The 18,907-nt window shown below is 40.2% G+C and overlaps 1 protein-coding gene across 1 annotated transcript; it reads right to left on the bottom strand.

Moving 5' to 3' along the window:
• Window positions 1–3,014: 3,014 nt before the first annotated feature.
• Window positions 3,015–18,014, bottom strand: EDARADD (EDAR associated via death domain). The gene is made up of 6 exons (XM_060243243.1): window positions 17,782–18,014; window positions 13,385–13,437; window positions 11,837–11,876; window positions 10,529–10,614; window positions 6,244–6,289; window positions 3,015–4,199 (listed from the first exon to the last, which is right to left on the bottom strand). The coding sequence occupies exons 1-6, from the start codon at window positions 17,810–17,812 to the stop codon at window positions 3,823–3,825; spliced, it is 633 nt and encodes a 210-aa protein (XP_060099226.1). The 5' UTR covers window positions 17,813–18,014; the 3' UTR covers window positions 3,015–3,822.
• Between the last annotated feature and the right edge of the window lie 893 nt (window positions 18,015–18,907).

The raw sequence follows: 18,907 nt of genomic DNA, 5'->3' as shown, positions 1-18,907 counted from the left end.
AACTCAGGTCGTGAGCAGTGAGGTCAGATCACAGTACTGCAGTACTGCTGCTTTACCACTCTCCACCACAGAGCCGCTTTATCTTTTCCTAGAGGCATAGCCATATTATTCTCTTTCAGCAAAAACTCAACAAGGGAAGAAAGCATGCTTGTGGAAGCAAGTGTAACTCTAAATCCAGTAGGGAAAGCTAAAGAGCTAGGGCATTCCTTATAAGGGGAAAAAAGGGCACAATTTGGATTGGATTGGAAGGCCTGAGGCTGCAGGTAGAAGCACTCTCTCCTCAGGAGCACTCCTTTCCATAAACTAAACAACATGTTAATATTTTGGGGGATACCAAAAACTCCTGTAAAGAACAATACACCATCCTAGAGCAGAGCTGCAAGTTGATGCATATTCAAGGAAGTGGCTAGACCAGGGATGTCAAACATGCAGTCCGGAGGCTGAATCAGCACCACCACCCCACCCCACCCCGGCTCCTATTAGGCTGTCATCTGCTTCCTTCTGTCTCTCTCTGCTTCCTTCTGCATCACAGCTTGGTTTGCCAGGCTTGCTCAATCGCACAGGAGCTACAGAGCAAAACCTCTATTTTCTCAATTAGCTGAGGCTCCTCCCTGGGAGGAGAAGGGAGAGCTTGTTTAGCCAGGCTCTCTCAATCACACAGCAGAGCTACTGAGCAAAGCCTCTTTTTCGTTCTGTTGGCTGAGGCTCCTCCCCCTCCTGTTCCCCTGAGGAAGGAAGGAAAGAGACAGCTTCCTTTGCTCAGTTCCCTGGGTCCCATGGGAGAAATACAAATAAAGCACCTTTAAGACTAATGAGTGCTAAACATGTTTTAAGGTGGGGTTTTTTTAATTGTTTGTCTGTGTCCTTTATAAAGATTATATCTCTGCTGCCTAATCTTAAATAGGAACATACATGGCCCTGCCCAACATGGCCTGACCCGACAAGGTCTCATTTAAGTCAGATCTGGCCTTTATAACAAATGAGTTCGATGCCCCTGGCTAGACAGAACTCAGAAAGACTGAGAACCTGGTCTGCTCAAATACAACAGGCCTGAATTGTTACCTATTGATTGTTGTATATGTTTAATTATTATTCCAAATACTATGTATTTTGAAGTTTGTTTATTGCTACTTTCATAAATGCAAGTGTCACAAGGTGGGATCACACTGTCATAGACATGAACTCTCAGTTCTTTAACAAAAATATTTATTTGATATTGCTCCTTGAATTAAATAGGTTATACAAGCTCCATCCTTGGCTTATGTGCGCACATTGGAATGCCTATGGAGGTTGTACACATACAACTGTTTGGGGGTTTTTCACCCTCTAGTCCCCGCCAGCTTATGGCAACCTCATGCAGTTTTCAAGGCAAGAGGCATTCAGAGGTGGTTTGCCATGGCCTGCCTCTGTGTTCTGACCCTGGTATTCCTTGGTGGTCTCCCATTTAAATATTGACCAGGGCCAACCCTGCTTAACTTCTGAGATCTGATGAGATTGGGCTAGCCTGGGCTATCTAAGTCAGGGCTACACATTCTACTGTATATACACAGTAATCAGTTGAGAACCGTGAAAAGGCATGTATGGGCTCTTTATAGACATTCCAATACATGTACAGGCTCTGTACAGACATTCCAAGATTAGGATAGAACTTGCTTTTGTGATCCCACCCCCCACCCCCCACGTGTGTTCATTATCCCCACTCAAACATCTGAAAAGGGCTGTAGTCTCTTTAGTTTTTCTAATGCTTACTGAGATATATATCTATAGTGAATGAAAATGTCTATTCATTATATTCTTGAGAAATGCAATCAGAGTTATTGATAGTCTGATTCAGCAATTTCATGGTGAAATCTTGCTTTGATATTCTTTTGTTAAAACATGATCAATTTTAGATCAGCAACAGAGTACTCTGGGAAAGCAACAGTAATCCTATGCAGTTGCTTAAACCAGAAATAACACTATATAAATATACCAGTATATAATAAACAAACCACAATATCTTGGGCTGGTCACGGTCTCATTGCTGGGCTCATCTGAAGACACAGGATGTGAGCTGCAGGCAAGGGCTCACACCTTTTGCCAATAAGCCCTACTGAATTTAATGGGACTGATTAGTGAACAGCACTAGACTGCGGGAGGGATATTTTTCCCCTTTTCCTTTTTGAGGGACTGGGATTGAGCCAGGTTTAAGGCCTTTATTCTATGAAATACTGTCCTTGAGCCTATTATCCCTTGTTAGCTCTTTGCCCTGAGTCATGGGATTTTTATGACACACATAACGGTATATCCTAATTACTGTGATTCATGACACTTGTAACAGTATATCCCAGTATACTGTGTGTTGCTATTTGAATTTGTGTTATTTCATAATGTAAATCAAACAGCATCTGATTTTTAACTTTTAATTGATACTCTACCCACCATTGTGTTTAGCATACTATAGGCACATTACTGTGTCTTGCTACATAAACCAATGCATATTTTATACTGTGTCTCAATCTAAAGTTATTTTCACAGATTTCAGCAGTGCCATTAAAGATTATTAAGAGAGTTTTCATGACTATAACACTGTTGAAACAAGTGCTTTGTAACAACTTGCTCTAATGCAAGTTCTCAAAATGTCTCAGAAAACATGTTCCAACATATCTTCTAATTGCCACAGGGAAAGTGCAATTTCAATTAAGGTAATCACTCTTAAAATATTTTTATAATATATTTAATTTTAATTATCCACACTAGATCCAGCCACTTTAATTCAAAGCAGCCAAAAGATCTTAATGTGAGAGAGACTGGCAAACTTGGATACTCTAAAACAAAAACAAAAAAAATGAGACTTGAAAAATTCTCTGAGAGCTAAATATGTTTTTCCATTGATAACACAGAATTTTGTGCCTGTAAGGCACTTCTTTATACAGCACAAATTAATTTAAAGCCTATTTTATTTATGATATTTTCTTTGAATTAATTTATCCATGTAGAATACTCAAGTATTAAATGAATCCAAACATTCCTAATACAGATCAGATTTTATTTTTATTAAGCATGTCAGAACATGAAAGGTTTGCATGATATCTGATAGTTAGACAATAGCAAAAGAAAGGGCAACCTTCAAAGGAAGGTATTTAGTGATCAGAAGCTTCAAAAGCAGAGTGAAATTAACAATCTAAGTCTGCGGTAATTAAACCAAAGCTATGCTGATATTAAAGAAAGGCAAAGAGCTTGAGGTACTCCTATACTGATAATTCAGAAGTACATTACATATTTCACACAGTATCTGTAGGTACAAATGAATGAACAGATAGATGAAAACCGTAAAAGAATATCCAGAATACTGTTCTGGTCTGCTTTCTTTAACAAACAGTGGCAGCCTAGGAAGGAGTAGAACAGTCCTTATTTAATATGGCTGACATGAACCAACAGACTGCAAATAAAAGTGTGGACAGCTCTTTAATGAGAAGCCCTAACCCTGGTTGTCCTTCCTCACTTTAATTTACTTCTCAGTACAAGCAGGATATTAACAGTATTGAGATTTACATAACAGCCTAATATTTAAATAAAAGTCTGAACAGCATTCCGTTATTTTCATTTTTCTTTAGCTTAAAAAAATATGAGCACCAAGTAATAGATTGAAGGTTGGTTCACATTTCAAGATTGTCGTTTTCATTACAAAGGCAGTACACAGAGATATATTAAACATTTTATGCTGTAAAAATGAATTTGTGGCTCCTTTTCTCAACAAAGGAAATATACACCAGCAAACCAAACTCTACCTCTCTGTCACTTTTCCACCACAGATATAATATGGATTATATATTTTTTTGTTTATAAATTATTCTGATAGGTTCCATGGCTTCTTTTTGGCCATTCTGTCTCCACCCACTTCAGTAGCATCTTTTCAACGTCAGCTCTTCGATATAATTTACATAGATCAATCAGCTGCTCCACAGTCCTGTCACTGTTCCGTAGCAAAAATTCCAAGGTGGGACTCTGTTGCTTTTGTTCCAAGAAGCACAATTCATCATAGGTCATTCCCCATTTGTTTGCAAAGTTTCTCCAGTTTTTCACAGTTGGGTGGGATGGATCCAACTTTATTCTCATCATATACAACAAGTCCTCATCATTGAGCAGATCACTGATGATTGGTTGGCGAGACGTACATAAGGAGTAGGTGCCGTTTTCTGTGTATGATTTCTTCAGCACTAGAATTACAGTTATATTGAGAAGTTATTGCTTTGTTTCCTGTCACGTAATGCTGAATGTCTGCAGTGTTAAAGGGTTAGTGTGCTATACTGACTTTTTCTGATAGAAATCTCTCTCATGCTCTACATAAAGACCACAGAAAACATATAAAGCTACCTTCTACTGAGTCAGATCATTAGTTCTTCTAGCCCTGTATTGTCTACTCAGGCTGGAAGGAGATCACCAAAATCTCAAGTAATAGTATTTCCTATCTGACATCATTTTAACTGGAGATGTCAGGTATTGAACTTGGGACATCATGCATGCAAAACGTGTGCTTTACTGCTGAGATACATCCCATAGAAATAAGGTGTCACACACAGGATGCCTTTTTGAAGCAGCTCTATCTTTTTGAAGCAATTCTATCACAAATGTTTACTTATAAAAGTAAACGTTTGTGATAGAATTATGTCCAAATTAGTTATCTATGCAATGCTCTCAGGAAAATGCCAGGAACAGGGTCATGGATTCCTATTCATGGATTCATCCTCAAAGAAGTAATGTGGACAAGCAAGTCCATGTTAATTTTCTGCATGTATCTACTTGTTTATTTATGTCCTTCATGTATAACCCAACTTTTCTCCCTAATGGTAACCCAAAGTGGCTTACAAAATTCTCCCCTTCTCCATTTTATCCTCACAACAACCATATTAGGCTATGAATGTATGATTGGCCCAAGGCCATCCAGTGTGCTTCCATGGCAATATGCAGATTCAAACTTGAATCTCCCATTACATAGGGTTGCCAACCTCCAGGTGGTGACTGGGGGTCTCCTGCTATTACAACAGAACTCCAGGTGACAGAGATCAGTTCACCTGGAGAAAATGGCCACTTTGGAAGGTAGACTGTATGGCATTATACCCCACGGATGTCCCTCCCCTCTTTGAATAAGGTTGCCAGCTGGACTTACCCTGCCAGCAGGGGGTGGGAGCTTTCCAGGAGTGGGGTGGGTGGGGCAATGTCACTGCCATAATGATGTCACAGGAAATGATGCCATCACACCAGTGATGTCGCATAGTGATGCTCTCGCATTTGGGGCAAAACTCTATGGTAACCATACAGCTTTATCCCAGATGTTAGAGTGTCACCGCACAACATCCCTGGTGTGATGATGTCTCTTCTGGGTGACATCATTGTGTTAGCAGTGTTGCCGCACAAGGAAACTTTGGGGGTGGGGCTTCCCCCATCCACCAACTGGCGATAGTGGGCTGAAGCTCCAAAAATCAGGGGAATCCCTGCCTGGACAGGGGGTCTGGCAACCCTATATCTGACCCTACCCTCCTCAGGCTTCACCCCAAAGTCTCCAGGTAGTTACCAACCCAAAGCTGGCAACTCAACTTCCATATCCTAGTCTCTTAACTACTAAACCATGATGGTTCATAAAATCCATCTCAGGAACTGTACAAGGTAACTATACAAACACACAAGATGACTCTTTGCTGTTCAGCATAATACACTGACTGTTCTAAACACCAATAGAAGAACAAAGAAGCATGTGTTATTTCCTCCAAGTCCCAAACCACAATGTTACCTCTGCAAAGGAGCATCTTTGGGGCTCACTCTTTAAACAGGATAGGCTCTGGGCAGGGCTGATCTTTGCTGCAAATTACTCTTCCCATTCTTCCCTAATGTGTCTTCCTGCTAAGGTTTCTGGGAATTGTAGTTTGTCTCCATTAAAAGGCCAGAAAAATGAAAATTTTCATCAAATCCCCCAATAATCCAGCAAGTTCTGAGAATACGCCCACTGCTGACACCCATTGGTTGCTTGTGTGATGATTAACACTGCCAGCTGTGCAGATACAAAAGTACCTGAAATTCTGATAGTTTGAACATGGAAAGATATCATCAATGCAAATGGATTATTTATTTATTTATTACTTTAAATTTCTATCCTGCCCTCTCTGCAAAATGGATGGGGTACTCAGCTCAGGAGAAAACGGGCATTACAGGAGAAATTAGACTGTTGAACCAGTTATTTGAAAGGATCACAATTTCACTAATTACCTGTGAGTGATTCACCAGTACTACCTTGGCTATCATCATCTTCAGGCTATAAACAAAAGTAATCTTACATTAAAATGATGTTAAAAGAAAATAATCTAAATTAATATCAATACCCAAAGCTGGAATCTGAGAGGAGATAATAGGACAATATTTAATGAAGGACTGGGAGGAATGAACCATTTTAAGCAACATTTTAAACAACAAGGTGAGTTACCTGCCCTAAGCCTACTTGTGGGGAGGGCAGGTTAAAAGTTGAAAATATAAATAAATTAAATATTGATTTCCTGGGAGTAAATGCTACAGCAAAAAGGAGGTAAATTGTTCCTGAGGCTCAGGAGGTTTGAAAAACCTATCAGTTGCTGCCCTTGCTGTTGTCAAGAAGCTGTAAGCTCCATTTGAAGCATTTTTTTTATTACAGCTTCAAATGTAAAAGCGCAAGGGGTTTTCCCTTTAGACAGCCACAGTCAAGTACAGTTGGCTTTTGTGTAATACCATACCACAGAGCACTCTGGAGGAGATCATAAACAGCGCGTGCAAATACAGGTAAACTATGCAGTTATATAATACATTGTAACCAGACACTTTTATCCACCTACTCTTAACTACAGTAGCAAATCTGTTCCAAATAAACTACAAAGATGATTTATGTAGCAAGGTACACAGTGTCTAATTTGTATTCTGAGAAGACAAGAATTCTAGAAGAAGAAACATTCTAGAAGAAATATCCAGTATTCACCACACTGTAGACATTAGGGCAGCCAGACAGGAAACCTCTCAACCTGGAAACAATCCCGCCCCCATTCCCCACCACTACTTAGCAAGGTAATAGGGAGGAAACGGGAGGGGGGCAAATCTGCATCACACAAAGGTCACAATGCAGGACCGGATCTACATGTTTTTTGAGGGGGGGCAAAATTAAAAAATGGTGCCCTCCTATGGGCCCATTCTACCTTATGGGCCCTTAGAATAGAATGGACTCCATACCCACTTTGGTGTTCCCCTCCGGTGGCACCTGGGGCAAGCACCCCCTTCTGCCCCCCCTAGATCCAGCCCTGTCACAATGTCACTTTTGATATGTGCCAGAAATTATAGAACAAAGTAGGAGTCAAATGCATCTTTAAGACTAACAAAGCTGGTGCATTTGACTCCTGCTTTGTTCTACCGCTTCAGACCAACATGGCTGCCCACTTGGATCTACCAGAAGTGATGCCATCATGTGGTACAAATGCTGTAGAATTTACCTAGACTTTGGGGTGAATCCTAGAGCATCACAGCAATGCAATTACATCACTTCTGTTTCACACCAGAACAGAAGTGGCATCATAGCACTGGCATGATACTAATCAGGCAGGTCCCTACCCCCCACAATCTGCCACTGGGTGCAAGTGCTGTGCTGGCGACCCTAGTTCTTAGTGATTTTATAATGCCAACTAAGGGTCAAATTAACTGTTACATTTTTTTAATTAGTCAGATCTTGATTTCTCCAACCCAGCTCAAATTAGTTCCCCACAGCCAGATGGTAGCTGTGAGGAACTAATTGCCACAGTACTGCAGAGGCCCAATTTAGGACCATGGCACAGAGGGAAGGAGGGGCTTCAGCCTTCTCCCATGCTGTTCTCACAACCAAGGGGATATTATTTGTGCTCCAGTAGGGGAGTTGCACATGCACTGAATACTGTACATCCTCCCCCCCTCCCCGGGGACTATCTCACGTCTATCTCAGAAAATGGCAGAGGAGAAGGCTGAAGTCCCTACTCCGCCCATGCTATAAGCTTGATCTCAGTTCACAGATGCCATCTGGCTGTGAGGAATGTATGTTGGATCAGGGGAACCCAGAAATGAAATGCTGAAAAACGTTATTGTTTCTGGTGTTTATCTAAAGCCTCACTATTACATTTTAAACAGAAAGTTTACATCTATTGTATTTATTTATTTATTTTATGATTTATATCCCGCCCTTCCCAGCAAGTGGCTCAGGGCGGCTCACAACATATTTCTTTCAATGAGCTCCTCTTTTTCATACTTTTCCAGTGTAAAAGCTGTAGTAATGTAATACCATTAGGATAAAAACTGTTCTCACAAGTGCCACAAGTTGAGTCCAAAGTAGTGCCTCTGCATACTAGTGCTCATGTGCAGCAAACATGCATACACCACTATATCTTGAGATAGTTTTGCTTCCAGGAAACAGAAGCCAGGAAGCAGGCAGCCATGCAATGCTGGGGAGACAGGCAAGAATGTCACCCTATTAAATGCCATAGCCAGGCTTTTGTCAAGGCATGCCATTAATGCCTATTGCACATGACACCTCTGGCACCTGTGCAGAGTGTTGGTTACCCAAGCTTTACAAAATATAAAGATCTACTATGTATAACATACAAATACTTTTCAAACATTGGTTTTAGAAATGAGATTATGCATATTCAATAGCACACTAACTAATGTGTGCACTAGATCCAAGTGGGCAGCCATGTTACGTATGCCATTAAATGCCAACAATGCTCCTTAGTTCTCTACATAGGGCAAACAGGACAAACCCTGCACTGAAAGATAAATGGACACAAATCTGACATCAGGAATCACAGAACTGAGAAATCTGTGGGAGAACACTTTAACTTTCCAGAGCATTCAGTGGATGACCTCAAAGTAGATGTTTTACTGCAAAGGAACTTCAAGAACAGAATGGAGAGAGAAACTGCTAAATTTCAAATTATTATAGATCCAAATATTCTATTTTGTTTTACAAATTATCATGGAACAAGCACCTCCCCAGGACTGAACAGGGATATTGGTTTTTTATCTCATTACATATGCTAAACCCACTCTCACCGAGTATAACTATACATCCACAGTATTACAATGTATCAGAATAATTTTTTGTACAACTACACTCTTAACCCAACGACTATATTTGTTGTACTTTTAATTCTCTTTTAGAATAGTGTATCAGAATAATTTTTTGTACTGACATACTTAAATAAGGGATATTGGCTATTTATCTCATTACATATACTTAATCTATTTTAATTTTATGTATTCTTTTTTTCGAATGGCAAACTAGAATGGTGTTTATAATGTATAGAATGAAGTTCAAAAGAAAATTAGGTGGACAAGAACATCACTAGGAAATACATGTTCTTTTGTTTTACCTAGACTTGCAGCAACAGCAATTAACAGGCAGCTTTTATTACCTTTTATTGCTATTCAGACCAAATGGTCTTCCAATTTATTACACTATTTCACCATTTGATCCTAACTTTGTATCAGTTTACACTCTTAACCCAACAACTACATGTATTTCAGCCCACTGTACCCTATCCCCTCATCTGAAGAAGTATGCATGCATACGGAAGCTTACATTCTGAATAAAACTTTGTTGGTCTTAAAGGTGAAACTTGACTCCTACTTTCTTCTAATGTGTGCACTGTAGAAGTAATGTAACTAGCCATTTAACAAGACTCTTTTTTTTGCCTGCTAAAAAATGGCAAGATCAGACAAAACTACAAATTTGTCTTGCATATGATGCAAGACAAGAAAAACCAGTATACCCTAAGGCAAAATATGGCTTCTGAATACAGTGAAGCATTTGGATGGGGAAATATATTTCACTGAGGGGGCGGGGGGCAGAATTGCAACTTTTGCTTGACCAAGAGATTTCCTTCCTAAAAGTCTCACCTCCTGATGTTACAATTGTGAGCTTGAGAGAGTAACTCTTAGCAGGGCTTCTCAGAATCTTACTCAGGTCTATTTAATGGGGCTCACTTCAAGGAAAGTGTTATCAGGATTGCACTGTTAGTATAGAAATCTGGCTCCTCATTAACATCTCCCTCCCTTGACTGAAGTTGCAAGGACAGCATACAGGGCTATACAACTATGCAACACCTCTCTGGCTCAAAGCAGTTTTTACAGAAACTTTTTCTCCTTTTTATACCCATTAACCAGCCTTGCCCACATAAAAATCACTCAACATCTACCCACATAAGGTTGCCAGCTTTTAAACTGGCCCTTCTAGCTGTCCCATTAAGATCAGCTTGACATGAAAGCAGTCCTCAGATAGTGTTGTATCTTCATGTCATGAAAAGCTTCAGCTGCTCATTTCTACTCATTTAAAATTCTGTTAAAGTGAAATAATATTTCCCCCCAGTCCAGTTGGCAACTATAGTGATAGTTCTCAAATTAGGATAATAAAAAGAGTACATGAAGCAGAAATTACTAACTAAAAAGGTATGTGATAAGTTTTATGTATTAAAGCTCTTCTAAAATGTTAGCTTAACATTGTTTCCTTTACCTGTTGTATCAGGCCTGAATCTGTTAGGCTCCTAATATTAATGGATGCTATTTCCAATGTTACGTTTTCAGTTTGGTATTCCTCACCTAAAAGACAAAAATTCTGTCACATCTCTGTTCTTGGAGAAAGATAATGTTGCCTAAAATTTAGCTAGAGGATCATGTCAGTTCAAACTGTGTGTCAGGCAAGAAGGGTGCTAGTGTGAAGCCACAGAGTTTCATATATAACACTCAGGATAGGGGAAACTGATGATTTGCATAGAGTTCCACATGCTTGACAATGGAAAAGAGACTAGGCTGGGGACAGAATATCAACTGCTGGCTTCCATAACACTGAAGTCATAAATGAAGGCCTATAGATGCATAGAATGAACAATAGGTTACAATAGTGTGGAATAGGTTACTGTTACACCAGGAACAACAAGACCTGGCTTCAAATGTTTTGGATTCCAGCTCTCTCTCCAGCCCGGTCCATACATAGGTCCAATGTTCTCTCTAACCAGCAGTCTTGTGAGCAAAAATTTCACGTTGTGAGCTACTGGCATTAAAGTTGTGAGCTACTGCATAAATTATTGTGCTCTGGGGTCAACTTTCCTGAGCTAAGACAAAAATCTGAGAGCTGGAGGCTAAAAATCTGTGAGCTAGCTCACGTTAACTCAGTTTAGAGGGAACACTGAGGTAGACATACGGTAATTTCTGCATGGTGTGTGTCTTTTGTGGTGTGTCTTTTTTTCCTTTGCTGGTAATGTATTTTTTTATTTTTTAGGAAACCAGTGGGGATACATAAGAGTGAAAGAAAAAAGGGGGTTATACAACATAACTGTGTTTATTGAGGACAATAATGTATTAAAGAATGTATAAGGCCCTTTCATCCCCTTCATTATCATTTTGAAGGTATTGTCTATAAAACACAATAGTTCTTACTTCTGTTGAGGTACGATTATATTCAACATTTAGGTTTCAAACTTAACAAATTATCTATTTTGCAACTACATAATTAGTTTCATAATTACTATATATTCAGTATTCATGTTGTGATGCTTCTTGAGTCATGCAAAGGACTGCAGACAGAAAAAGAACATAGTACCTGCAGTGTTCTGCATGCAGTCATTTGGAACCTGGCCAATTAGCTTACCAAAACAGAACTTTTCCGTAGTAGAATACAGGGAAATACAGTATATGCCAGCATTAAAATTATATTCCTATATATATTACGTATTTCAAGCCTGCAAAGGAACAAATGATATTCCTATTTGTATTACATATTTCAGGCATGCAAAGGAACAAATATGCCATTTTCTACATTTACCTTTTGGTGACCCTGTATCTTGAACAGGATATTTTTCTGTCTGTCCAAAAAACAGAGACACACTAATTGATACAATGTCATTGCAGCAGACACATTTGACAACCTGCTGATTTTCAGTCCTGTAAACAGGACCGGATCGACATGTTTTTTGAGGGGGGCAAAATTAAAAAATGGCGCCCCCTTATGGGCCATTCTATCTTTTGGTCCCATGGAATATAATGGACTCCATACCCAATTTGGCACCCTCCTCTCCTTCGGCGCCCGGGGCAAGCACCCCCCTCTGCCCCCCCTAGATCCGGCCCTGCCTCTAAAATATTCTTTCAGTCCACCAAGCCAAATCACCGCCCTCACTGGCTATCTATTGTGACTCAACAATTCTCCTGTTTTGCAGGCATGAAGGGAAAAATGGATATCTACATCATGTGCAGCAATGAAATACACATGTTGTATTCAATGATTTATTAAACAAATAAATTACTGAATACAACACAACACAGGGATTTGATGGGAAATTAATTAAATATTATATCTTCTACAGGAATTCTACAGGCATCTCAAGTAAATGTTTAAAGTACAGTAATGAAACCTATGTTTCTGAAGTACACGTGCCAATCTCTAGCCCCCACTCCCCCATCATCTTGACAAAGGTATTAGCATGCCTTAGACATAATACCACCACCATGGTCTATCATCATCATCATCATCAAGCATCCTCAGGCTCACACACTCCAACCCATCACTACCTCTTCTCCTCTCAAGCATGACATGGAACAAAATATTTCTATTTTTGTGGCAAATTACAGTTTGCCGTTACCTCCAAATCACATACTATAGTTTGCTGCCATTCTTAGAAATCAGGATTTGATACAAGGATTAAACCACAATTTGAAATCCTGACTTGTAAGGAATAGAGTAAACTAGGGTGTGGGGTTCAAATGTAATAATAAACAATGTTTGGTCATAAAAGCCTTTAAATACTGAATTATTCAGAAGGGAATGAGATGAGGGGAAGTCTGACATAAGCCTAAAGCCCCCCCCCCCCAAGCTTGTTTCAGAGTTGTTGTTACATCTGAAGCATACCATTGTTTTATGGCCAATAATCTCAAGTGAAAGTGAACTAAACATTATAACATAATTAAAATACATCATTTAGTGAAAGTGTGTGTTATGTGCCATCAAACCATGTTACCTTATGGCAACCCTATGAATTAATGACTTCCAGGGCTTTTTTAAAAGAAAAAGCCCAGCAGGAACTCATTTGCATATTAGGCCACACCCCGATGCCAAGCCAGCCGGAACTGTGTTCCTGTGCGTTCCTATTCCAAAAAAGCCTTGATGACTTCCAAAATTTTATCATTAACAGCTTCTTTTAAACAGAAGGACATTGTTTCCTTTATTAAATTAATTTATCTCATGTTGATGTAGTGAGTCTAGCTAATACCATCAAGTAAACTGCCAGATGGTCATCTATCTAATTTGAACCAATTACAACCAGCAATTGAATAAACCATTATATATAAATCTCAACAATTTTAAAAATTTACCTACCTCTTCCAAAGTGCTGGGATCTGTATCTTCCACTGGTTCTTTTGCTGCAAAATCTGCTTAAGACAAATGACTGTTTTAAATTGGATGCTGCCAGGGAGCAAAAAATGCATTAACTGTAGCTCTACAGGGATGCTTACAACTTCTATAGACCCCACAAAAGCCCACTGTAAATGCACATATCAGAACAATATCAGATAAAACCAGAGGTCGTTTTGTAGGGGAAAAGGTACAGGGGCTCAGTAGCGTATCTCATTTGCATATGCCCTGGGATCTGCGTGCAGCAGGGAGAGAACTCCCCACTGCATGCAGGCCCTGGCTGGAGGTTCAGGAGCTGTGCTCCTGTGAGCTCCTGCTGAATTCAAGCCCTGGATAAACCAGTAATCCAGTGCTTTGTGGCACCACCATGGCACAAAAACATGAATCCATGATCTAAAGTACCTGAGGCACAGATTCTAATGATGTTACATTGAATCACTAAAATTTAAATTAAAAATCACACATAATATTCATTTACACTTATTAAGAATGTGGATCCGCATGATTTCTACGAGGAATATTCCTCAAAGAAATACTACCTCAGAAATCACAACCACACCCATAGATTACACCATTAAGTATCATATTTATCACTTTGTAATACCACCAAGTGCAAAGTCTACATTTTTCCCACTTCAGAAGCATCATCATGAACATTTCCACATAGAGATCATGAGGATTTCTGTGTGTTTTTAACACAGCTGGGTGGCATGCTGTTTCCATGATTCTCTAGATAAGTGTTTTTTAATGGTCTAATCTGTGGGCACAGAAAAAATGTGTGATTTTATCTTAGATTTTGGTGAGTTCCATTTTAAAATAATAAGGATTCTTGTATCAAATAAATGTTTTTGCACCATTACAGTGAAATAAAGAGCTGGATCTTTTGTAGGATTAGAGAATCTGTGGTTTTAGTTTATTTTAGGACACTCCATGTAAAAGTCATGAGGATCCATGAGAATCCATGCATGCACTGTGGGTTTCAGTGGAGATCATGTAAAAAACATAAGGGTCTGTGCACATTTTTACCACAACACACTCAATTCAATTTTTTGGGTTCTAGCACATGGAAATTCAAGTGATGTGTGATTCTACAGTGGATTTCGGTGGAGTCCATGAAAAAATGTATGGGCCCATGGAAACCTATGTTTTTAACTGAATTATTTTGTGATATGGCGGCACCCCAGAGGTTTCGGTCCATTTTTTTTCCCCCAGTGCACTCCATGGACAATCATGTACTGTGTGATTTTACAGCAACTTTTGGTGGAGTTCATCAGAATAAGGACCCATGGTTTTTAAAATACATTTTTGTGTCATTGCAGCATATTAAAGTAGTCTGTGCTTTCTATGGTGCAGTCCATGAACACCTGTGTAGTGTGTAATTTTATTAAAGATTTCAATAAATTCCATGGCTGTTTCTGCACAGGCCATTTGCCCCCAGTTAAATGCTGTAGGGCAATAGGAGTTTCCCCTGCTTCCCCACATAATTGTGTTGCATTCATGAATGTCCCAGAGTTTTCCCAGCTTTTATCTAATCCTTCCCAAATCTGCATTGCTGTGAAGTTTGGGAAAATATCATAGCAAACCCTGGAAGGCTGTTGTGTGGGTGGGAAATCTGGATTTTCCCTGTCCATGCAGAGGCCATTTCCTTCCTCCACTATTGGAAGGGAGGCTTTCCATAGGCAACTGAATACTGATGTAACATTATAACAATCTGTGTATCAGATTTTCTGAATTTCCAGGTTTTTTACAAAAGTAACTCTCTAGCCCTTTATGTTGCAGAGATATAGGAGGAAACACATGGCTCTTCAAAGAAAGGAGCAGGGGTGTCAGACTCATTTGTTACAAGAGCCAGATCTGACACAAATTAGACCTTGTTGGGCTGGGCCATGTTAGGCCAGGTCATATGTATACCTCTTTGAGATTAGGTAGCGAGATATAAACTTTTAAAAGGACACAACCACAATTAAATATTAAAAACTTTAAAACATGCTTAAAATGTTAACACGTGGTCTTTAAAGTTATTTCTTTGTATTTCTCCCATGGGATTCAGGGAATAGGGCAAAGGAAGCTCTTTCTTTCCTTTCCCAGAGGACTGGGGGGGAGCCTCAGCCAATAGAAGGAAGAGAGACTTGGCTCAGTAGCTCTGCTGTGCAACTGAGAGAGCCTGGAAACACAAGCTCTGCCTTTCCCCCTTCCTCCCCAAGGAAGGAGCCTCAGCCAATTGAGAAAACAGAGGTTTTGCTCTGTAGCTCCTATGTGATTGAGCAAGCCCTGCAAAGCAAGCTGCTATGCAAAAGGAAGCAGATGACAGCCAGTTGCTCGGGGGCCTGATAGGAGCCATCCGGGAGCTTGATTTGGCCCCTGGGCTGCATATGTTTGACACCCCTACAGACTTCCTTTAAAAAAAAATATGCCATTAATTCAGACAACCTGATACACAGATTGTTATAATGTATTTATTTATTAATTTATTATTACATTCAATTTATATCCCGCCCATTCTACAAAGACTCAAAGTGGTTAACAGCATAAAATAAACAAAGGCAACATTAGTATTAAAACAATCAAATAAAATCACAATGGTGCTACTACATCTATTATAGGCATGTTCATATAGTATCTTCCTATATTTCTATAACAATATTCAGTTACCTATATTTCTATAACAATATTCAATTGCCATTAAAAAAACTGGTGTTGGGGTGGGGGAATGGCTGCTACTGGAAACAGGCTAGAAAACTATGGGGATATCTGTGGTATGAAAACCCTATTGCCACTGTTCTGTATTAGTGGCTACAACAGCAAAGGAGAAATTACATAAGCCTGTCCTCATGTGGAAAACATTAATATAAAAGTCATGAAGATTCATTTTTGAATGCATTATCAGTGCCATTTTGGTACCAGATCCAGAGGTTTGAATCATCACATTGCCTTGAAGTACTTGCTGGTTTTTTTAAAAGTGCAGTCTCTCCATGCAAAAGTAATTTTTTCTCTTTATACAAATAATGAGAATTGATAAGGATCTGTGCCTAAGATCCATGTTTTTGTGCCATGTTTGTGCCATGCTGTACTGGAGCTCTAATTTTTATAGTGTACTTTGTGGATATGGAAGTGATGATGGGTTTTAGAAGACTGCATGTAAGTATCAAAAGGATTTGTACCTATAGACTCTAGGACCACTTCGTAATGGGAAAAAATTCAGACCAGATTAGTAAACTGGAAGCACAAACAATTCAAACCAACCATATGGGTTACCAGTATCGGAGTCTTTAGCAAACAGTAAAGATATAAACAGCTCTCAATAAGCCATTTGTTTTCATAGTTTTCTTACATTCTCATAGTTTTAGTTTTAAAGTGAGTAAGTTTGTTTGGAATCTTGTATCAACAGTGCTTTGTAGTTAAAGAGAATTCAAGGTTGAGATTCATTTGTATAAAGGCCAGTATGTAGATTCAGAATTTATAATTGGTAAAGGTTGTCTGTAACAATAGGATATTGATCATTACCTGTAACTGTTATTGTTCCCAATTTAAATTGGGAGTAATACACTTATTAGACTACAAAGGGAGGTGTCATTGCTATCACACGTCTTAAACCTGGGGTCTCACATTTTGGGTTGCTGTGGGGTTTGTTTGTGGATGCTGGTCATCCCTGCCCAGATCACATGGCTGACACAATATTATTTTCACGTAATTTTAAAAGACAGGAAGAAATTTGTTCTTGCTGAAGGACAGAGGGAGGAATTCACAGTTTTTGGAGCGTGCAACTTTTTACAGCAATTTTGATGCACTTCAGAGGGATGCTGCAGGGCTTAATTTATTAAGTGACTGAGTGAATGATTCATCAAGTGCTTTGAGATCCTCAAGGGAGAGGTGAAACAAAAAGGCTTTTAAAAAAAACCCTCTTTCCATACTCAGTTATGGGGGTGAGAGACTCGGACTTGCACAAAATGGGGGGGGGGGGTTGCAAGAGCATCCAGTCCAATAGCCGACTGGTTCTCCTCAATGGCTTGAAAGGCTAGCTATCGCGTCTCAGCGCTCTGAAGCGTGAGCAGACCTGGACAGCTGCCAAAATGAGTAGAGAGCTAGACAAGGACTCTGGCTATGGCTGCCGCTGCCTCCGCCTCTTGTCTTGAAGCAAGCAACAAGAGTGGCCCGCAGCGGGGTATGGGAGGATCAGTGTCCACCCAGCGGGTCCGCCCGCTCGCCAGCACCTATGGACCATCCAGGATCCCGCCTCTCCACAGCCCTGCCCAGCCCCACACTCCGGGATCGCCGCCTTCTCCCAGCCACAAAGACGTAGCGCCGCTCGCTCTCCAACCACGCGCAGGCACGCGCCTTTCTCAAAAAAAGGCAGCTTTTACCTTGAGGCAGAGGTTCCCCAGGAGAAGCCATCGGGAGAGGGGGCACTGAGACGAGCCAAGGGCAGCGGGAGAGTTTTGCGCTCCTGGCTCAGCAATCCGGCAAACTCCGACCTCCAATCCCAATTGCCTCGGCACCCTTCTTGGCGGCTTGCTTCTCCTCTTCCTGGTTTGGCATCGATCACAGCCCCCGCTCTCTCCCTCCTGTGGGCGAAGAGGCTCTGGAGGGAGCGGAAGCTGCAGGTAAAGCCCCGACCAAGAAGGGAAGAAGAGTGCGCAGGACGGGGGCGGGTATGTTCTCCCCACACCCAAGCTACATTTCATGCCAAATTATGAGAGAGAGAGAGAGAGAGAGAGAGAGAGAGAGAGAGCGCTACACCTGATTTGCAGAGGAACTTTTAAAATAACTCCCGAAAATATGGAAGGTGGGCACCATCATAGACAAGGATACGCTTTAGTTAATTTGTAGAAACACAGTTATGTGAAAAAGCATGTAATAGCCAATATACTAAAAAATATTTCTAGAATCTCAAGTGATTTTATAGTATTCTCAGGTTTAATATTAGCAGGGCTTTTTTTGAACAGGAACACAGTTCCAGCTGGCTTGGCACCAGGGGTGTGTGGTCTAATATGCAAATTAGTTCCTGCTGGACTTTTTCTTCAAAAAAGCCTTTTGTGAAACTATGGTGAGGTCAGGGGTGTGGCCTAATATGCAAATGAGTTCAGGCTGGTTTTTTTCTACAAAAAAGGCCCTTAATGTTAGTATGTAGAAAGACAGTGTTATTTTTTTTACAGGCGGAGCAGTATTAAAAATGTGGAGAACTCTAGCAAACCAAGAGCTCCCCCTTGCAATCTTGTTCACTGTAACAAACAGCCAGGTTTTACCAGTGCACATATATGCATCCTCCAGCAAGTGTCCTTGATAACATGGTGATGCACAGCAACACGGAGATTGGTTTCCACCTATAGTTTATTGTATATCCACTGCAACACTTGGAAGCCCAGACTTCAACAGTTACTTTGACCTTTATATTGAGATGCTTTTGTTCCAGTGTTTTCCCAAGCACTGTAATACACTGGGTAGCTGCTCTTTCGGTGCCCAGAAGGCTGGTACCCTCTTCCCAGTACC

The sequence above is a fragment of the Heteronotia binoei genome, chromosome 1 (genome assembly GCF_032191835.1).
Source record: "Heteronotia binoei isolate CCM8104 ecotype False Entrance Well chromosome 1, APGP_CSIRO_Hbin_v1, whole genome shotgun sequence".
Lineage (NCBI taxonomy): Eukaryota > Metazoa > Chordata > Lepidosauria > Squamata > Gekkonidae > Heteronotia > Heteronotia binoei.
Note: the sequence above shows the minus strand (reverse complement) of the source record. Positions and strands in the feature narration are given on the sequence as shown.

Excerpts from the sequence above, each read along its gene's own strand:
- EDARADD (XM_060243243.1), bottom strand. The coding sequence starts at position 17,812 with ATGGCTTCTCCTGGGGAACCTCTGCCTCAAG. Across the intron at positions 11,877-13,384 it reads ATCCCAGCACTTTGGAAGAG|ACAGAAAAATATCCTGTTCA; the intron begins GTAGGTAAATTT and ends TTTTTTGGACAG. Across the intron at positions 6,290-10,528 it reads ATTCAGGCCTGATACAACAG|CCTGAAGATGATGATAGCCA; the intron begins GTAAAGGAAACA and ends TTTTGTTTATAG.